This window comes from Phaethon lepturus, unplaced genomic scaffold (genome assembly GCF_000687285.1).
Source record: "Phaethon lepturus isolate BGI_N335 unplaced genomic scaffold, ASM68728v1 Scaffold48586, whole genome shotgun sequence".
Taxonomy (NCBI): Eukaryota; Metazoa; Chordata; class Aves; order Phaethontiformes; family Phaethontidae; genus Phaethon; species Phaethon lepturus.
The window spans coordinates 1-5286 of record NW_010547827.1 but is presented as its reverse complement, the minus strand read 5'-3'; the positions used below and the strand labels follow the sequence as shown (position 1 = coordinate 5286).

At 45.8% G+C, this 5286-nt stretch overlaps 1 protein-coding gene across 1 annotated transcript; it reads right to left on the bottom strand.

Annotated features, from left to right (window-relative positions):
* Nucleotides 1-326: 326 nt before the first annotated feature.
* On the bottom strand, nt 327-4651 carry LOC104615378 (glyoxylate reductase/hydroxypyruvate reductase-like). Its single transcript, XM_010289752.1, has 5 exons — nt 4270-4651; nt 3160-3331; nt 1655-1833; nt 1017-1113; nt 327-590 (listed from the first exon to the last, which is right to left on the bottom strand). Exons 1-5 carry the CDS (start codon nt 4649-4651, stop codon nt 437-439), a joined length of 984 nt encoding a protein of 327 aa, XP_010288054.1. The 3' UTR covers nt 327-436.
* Between the last annotated feature and the right edge of the window lie 635 nt (nt 4652-5286).

The window sequence follows — 5286 nt, the reverse complement described above, 5'->3', positions numbered from 1 at the left end:
CTTATCTTGGAAGTGAAAATAAACGTGGTTGCTGCTTTTCCATTAAAGGGCTACCCCAGCAAAGGCCTTGCAAACTATTCCCCCAAAATAAGCGTCAAGAACAGCCGGCCTGATGTAGCGCCTGCGGTGCGCTGTGCTGCGTAGTTCGTCAGTGGCACTAACATATGATTTACATGTCCTTCAATTCGGTGTTACGCTGATGGGTGATTTTAAGAGGATGCGAGCAAAATAAATCACACCAGTGCAAGACTATGGACTCTTGCATTTTTCATTTTAGTTTGTGACAAAATACTGCAGTTTTCCCACACAAAATCACTTTTGCATTATATGTTTTATCTGTATAACACACATGGAATAATTACGTGAAGGGTGATCAAATTACTGTTTCCTCACACCCAGATAAACACTGATGGCATTAACGCTGAATGTAACTGCTTTACGGTAACACTTCATTAGGGACAGGAAGACCTGTAAGACCCGCTTGTATGCTTTCCGTCATGTTTTCCATCATAAGGCGGCGTGTCTTTTTGGTGGCACTTCCAATGTGGGGAGTTATTATAACATTCTTCAGCTTTAACAAGGGGTGGTCCCTGGGAAATGAAAAGAAATGCTAAGCTAATCACTTGCAGAGCATTCATCTGTTATTTCGTCATCTGAAGGAGCCAGGGAATTATCTAAAATAATAATTAAAAATTAAAGCTAATTGCACAACCCAGGCGTACTCAGAGGAGTTCAAACTACTGCCTAGCTTGTGGGTTTTTTAAGCAGCAAAGCCTCCAAATGAGTCACTGCGAGTTTTGTTTGGCTAGGACACAAGGGTTGGGGACATCGTTTCAGCACGGGTTGGGGACATCTTTTCAGCAAGGATTGGGGACATCGTCTCAGCAGGACTAGTGCACATTCATCATGTGCTCCTGCTAGCAAAATTATGTAACTTCTCACGCGCTCACGAATGCATACTTAGTTTGAACCACACACATACACTCATTTATACTTAATTTAAATGCATGTTCTACCTTGGCAAAGGTTCAGGATATGTCACATCCAGAGCAGCTGCCTTAATAACTTGGTTTTGAAGGGCTTCCACCAAAGCATCCTGATCCACAACCAGACCTGGGTGACAGTAAGAAGGATACTCTTATTTTCATATTCCGTGCCATTCTCTCACCATCCTTTTGGGCATGGTGGTCAGGCAAATGGCAGGGCTAGCAGTGCTCGCAAAGCAGAAGCGGCAGCAGAGAGAGGGTGGTGAAGTGGAGGAGGAAGCTGGGGTACATGCTTCAGAGCCAGGAATTTTAAAAGGCTATACGTAGGACCATAAAACAAAGTACAGTGCCAGACTTCGGACTGGGCTGTGCCACCTTGATGTATGTTAGCAACAACACTGCACTAAATAAATAAAAAGCTTAAGTAGGAGGTTATGCAAATATACATGGGCTTCTAACACTCCAAGCTCACCAGCATCTTGGAGACCTACTTGCTCATAATTACAGAAATGCTTAAATGTTTTGCTGAGATATGATATCTAAATAATCAAGTAATCAGAGAATTTACTGAAAATTTCAGATTGACAGACTCTGTGTTAGGGTTGGGTTTTCCCAGGACTGTTTATGCCAGCAAACCATAATGCAGTTTTGTTTATTCTGCACCCTACCTCTGCTGATATTAATGAGAGTAGCTGTGGGTTTCATCAGCTCCAGCTCCCTCTTCCCAATCAGTTTGTGAGTCTGTGGAGTCAGGTTCACAGACAGCAACACAAAATCTGACTGTTGGAGTAAATCATCTATCTTCTTACAGTAAATAGCTCCAACAGCACTTTCTTCTTCCTTGTTTCTGAGAGGAAAAACCCAAAATTAAACTTCAGTAGTGAGCAACATGAAAAAGTTCAAATCACCATTAAAGAGAAGGCTTCTTCATTGTTTTCTCTGCTCCGTAATGCAAAGCAGTCAGACAGTTATTAGACTGAAACTCAGTAAAGAAAAATGTTAAGCAGTATCCCACAATACCAAGTACACTATACACAAATGTGCAGTACAATACCTGTGGCGATGGAAAGTAAGAAATGAGTATCACATAAACGCATTGAATTAATAATAGAATAATTGATTTGTGTCACAGCTTCTGGTTGTAACGGGGATTCTTTTCCAATCCCGAAGCAAGACTGATGTTTGGCACGAATTCCCATCCTTGTGAAAACTAACTCACCTGAAACTTACTGAGGAAACCCACAAGACAGGGCAGGGATTAAATCTTCAGAAATACGTGTCAGCAGCAGTCTGCTTGCTCTGTGCATCAGTGCTGGTTCACTGAAACCACATGCTGCAGGACCTGCCGGTGCGTTCAATCCGTATCAGGGCAAGGCTGGGGCATGTGCTGCCCGGCTCCCATCAGATTCCCACAAAAGAAAAGGATTCAGCGGGCCTGATGGGAGTCACGGCGTACGTGAAGGGCACATACACCTCACAGAGAAGACAGCCAATGGGTTGGCAAGTCCGGCTCTTCATTGTTAGCTGGCTCTGAAAGGGCAAGATGTCTGTCTGCATCCCTGCCGCACCTCAGTCACAGGAGTCACGTCCTCCCAGACTACTTCTCCTTTCCTCAGCCTATTGCAATGTCACCAACTTCCCTGGCTCATGGGAAGACGAGCAGGATGTATCTCTCCCATTCCTTCCTCACTTTGTTTCTGTATAAATTAGGAAATTAATGACTGTCTTGAAGCAAGGGTATGTACTTTGCCACTTAAAATAAAGAGCACATAATAAGGCAGTGACTTATTGTCATGACCCTGGCTGTCCCTGCCTGGCCCCCCAGGGCTTCCCCATACCCCAGGACCCCATGGCAGCTCCCCCCGGGGCCGTCAGCCCCTGCCCCAGCGATGCCGCAGCAGGGCTGGTCTCCAGCTCCCCTCAGCCCCGGTCTGACCTCCGCCTTGCCTTATCACCATGAGCTTGCCTGATGATTTGGACTTTTGGGTGAACCTGGCCACGATCTGTGGCCCTCGCTGCTTCCTGGCATAACATTTAATAACGACCATGCAGAGAGCACATCGTCCTATCCTAGCACAGCGAGAACAGGAGAGCAGTTGGACAGTGAAAGGTACAAATAACGTTTAAAAGTGGTGAGAAAATAAAATTTCCATGGGGCTGCAACCAGCTTTACCTCTGATTCCTGTTGTGGTATAAAATCTTCATTTCAAAGGCTTTGGCTCTCTGGGCCACTTTGTAGCCAATGGTGCCCATTCCCACGATCCCCAGGGTCGTCCCAGAAACCTCATCCCCCAGCCAGTCAGCAGGGAAATACTCCGTTTCGGGAGAGACTGCCATCTGATAGCCTTGGAGGAAGGAAAGGAAGGAAAAATGTCATGTAAAAGCATCTGGTTACTTTTTTTCCTCTTTTTATCAGGAGACAAGGCAGAAGCTGAGGAGCAGTAACATGATGTTACTGTGTTTCTGGACAAGAAGCAAATGATGCTGCCCTGTCAACATGACATCTGACATTGATTCCTTGCTCAAGATAGAAACATATCCAGCCCCTCTATGGCAGACAAGGAAGGTAAGGCCAAAGCAGCAACTTCCCTTTGATGTACATCACACACCTGCCCATCATCTCTCTCTGCCCACAGCACAGATACCTGTGCCATTGAAATGCGCCTCAGCAGCACAACTTCTTACTCATCAGCCGGGCTTACGAAACTGTCAATGCCATGGGTGCCACCTATATTGTAAATACTGAATGGTGCAACCGATGAAGCAGCTGTAATACCATCAAGACTTTCAGTAAGGCCAAAATATGATTCCCAGCTATCCTGCAGATACACCAAGGCTGGCAGGGAAAAGAAACACAGAGCACGGTGGACAGATTTATGGACAGCTTGTTCGTAATGACTCAGATACGTGTCAGCTTGGCAAAGACAGGTTTCAAGCCTCCTTGAAAATATCTTTTAACCCCCTTTTATTAAAACCTGAAAAGCAAGACTGCAGTGAACAAGTAGAATGAGTAAGTGGCTATGGGCTGAGGGAGAAGAGGCCTGAATTTAGAGCTGTTGGAAGAAGGAACACATCTGCCTTGCTGATGCGCTTGTCTGGAAACGGTACATGCTGCATGTAAGTTATTGTCAACACAATGGAGTTTTCTCAACTTTTTCCTCCTCCCTGTATTTTCCTATATTTCTACTTTTAAGCTTACCTTTGCATCAGCAAACACTTTCTAACTGCATGTTTTGAAGAGTCACCTTTCCTATAAAAAGGCTAAAACCATTCCAGTTATTACCTTCCACGAGTCTCCTGGAAGATGCCAGCATCAAAGCCATACCCAAGTCTGCAGTGTCAATGGAAACAACAAATGGAGTGTTGGACACTTTCACACCGTAGCTGGAGAGGAGGTTCAGGTCCAAGTGATCAATTCCCACTCCAGAGCTCGCAACTATCTTCAAGTTAGGCAAGCTCTGGAGCAGCTCTTCATTAATAACTGGTTTGTGATACCACATATAAATAGCTCTGATCTTTTTGCCAAGAAATTTCTTGTTTTCAAGATATTCTTTCATGGTGATGAGATGAAAATGTTTCTCCAGAAACTCAACGTGGTCTTCATATACTCCATGCTTCCCTCCTATACAGTCAATTAGTACATAAGGCAGTTCCTGACACTCCATGCCCTACAAAAGCAATGAGAAACCAAAAGGACACATCGCTAAGTGACCCGTTATACCTTTTTTTAAAAAAAACAGGAATGGACTGGTCCATTACATGTTTTCCCACTTGATGAGAGAGATGGCTAAAGATATTCCCTCCCACATGCAGAACTTTTCTTGCGTTCTTCCTGTGTTATTCAGAAGTACGATCAATTTTTACATAATCTTGCTAAGCAGACCAGAAAACACTGTTTCTGGCATACCAGCTACGCTAACACCTAAACAAAAGAGCCACCAGATGCTACTGCTGTTCAATATCCGATATTTAAACGCCAAAGTCTCGATAATTTAAGGATGTGGCCATGCGAGCAGAAGGCTATCTTTCAGCCCCCCAGTCCTGCCGTTGATTGCCACCTAGGCAACCGTATTAAGTAATTGGCGTGAGGAGGCCACCCCCCAGGCCCCCGGCCCCGGAGCGCGGCGGGGGGTGTCCCGGCCTTGCCATATTTTGGTCTTCCCGGCTGAGCCCTTTCGGGAGGCGCTCGCACTCGGCCCGGCCAGCCTGTGGGTGGGAGTGGGGGTGCGAGGGAGCGCCGGGCTCGGAGCGGCAGGGAACGGGCCAGATCCCCTCCTGGTCCCGCTCCCAGCCAGGACGG

Bases quoted from the DNA above. Each gene is read 5' to 3' on its own strand.
- LOC104615378 (XM_010289752.1), bottom strand. From the start codon at position 4,651: ATGGAGTGTCAGGAACTGCCTTATGTACTAATTGACTGTATAGGAGGG. The intron at 3,332-4,269 runs GTAATAACTGGA...CCTTCCTCCAAG, and splicing joins TTCCAGGAGACTCGTGGAAG to GCTATCAGATGGCAGTCTCT. The intron at 1,114-1,654 runs GTAGGGTGCAGA...ACTGTCACCCAG, and splicing joins TCTCATTAATATCAGCAGAG to GTCTGGTTGTGGATCAGGAT.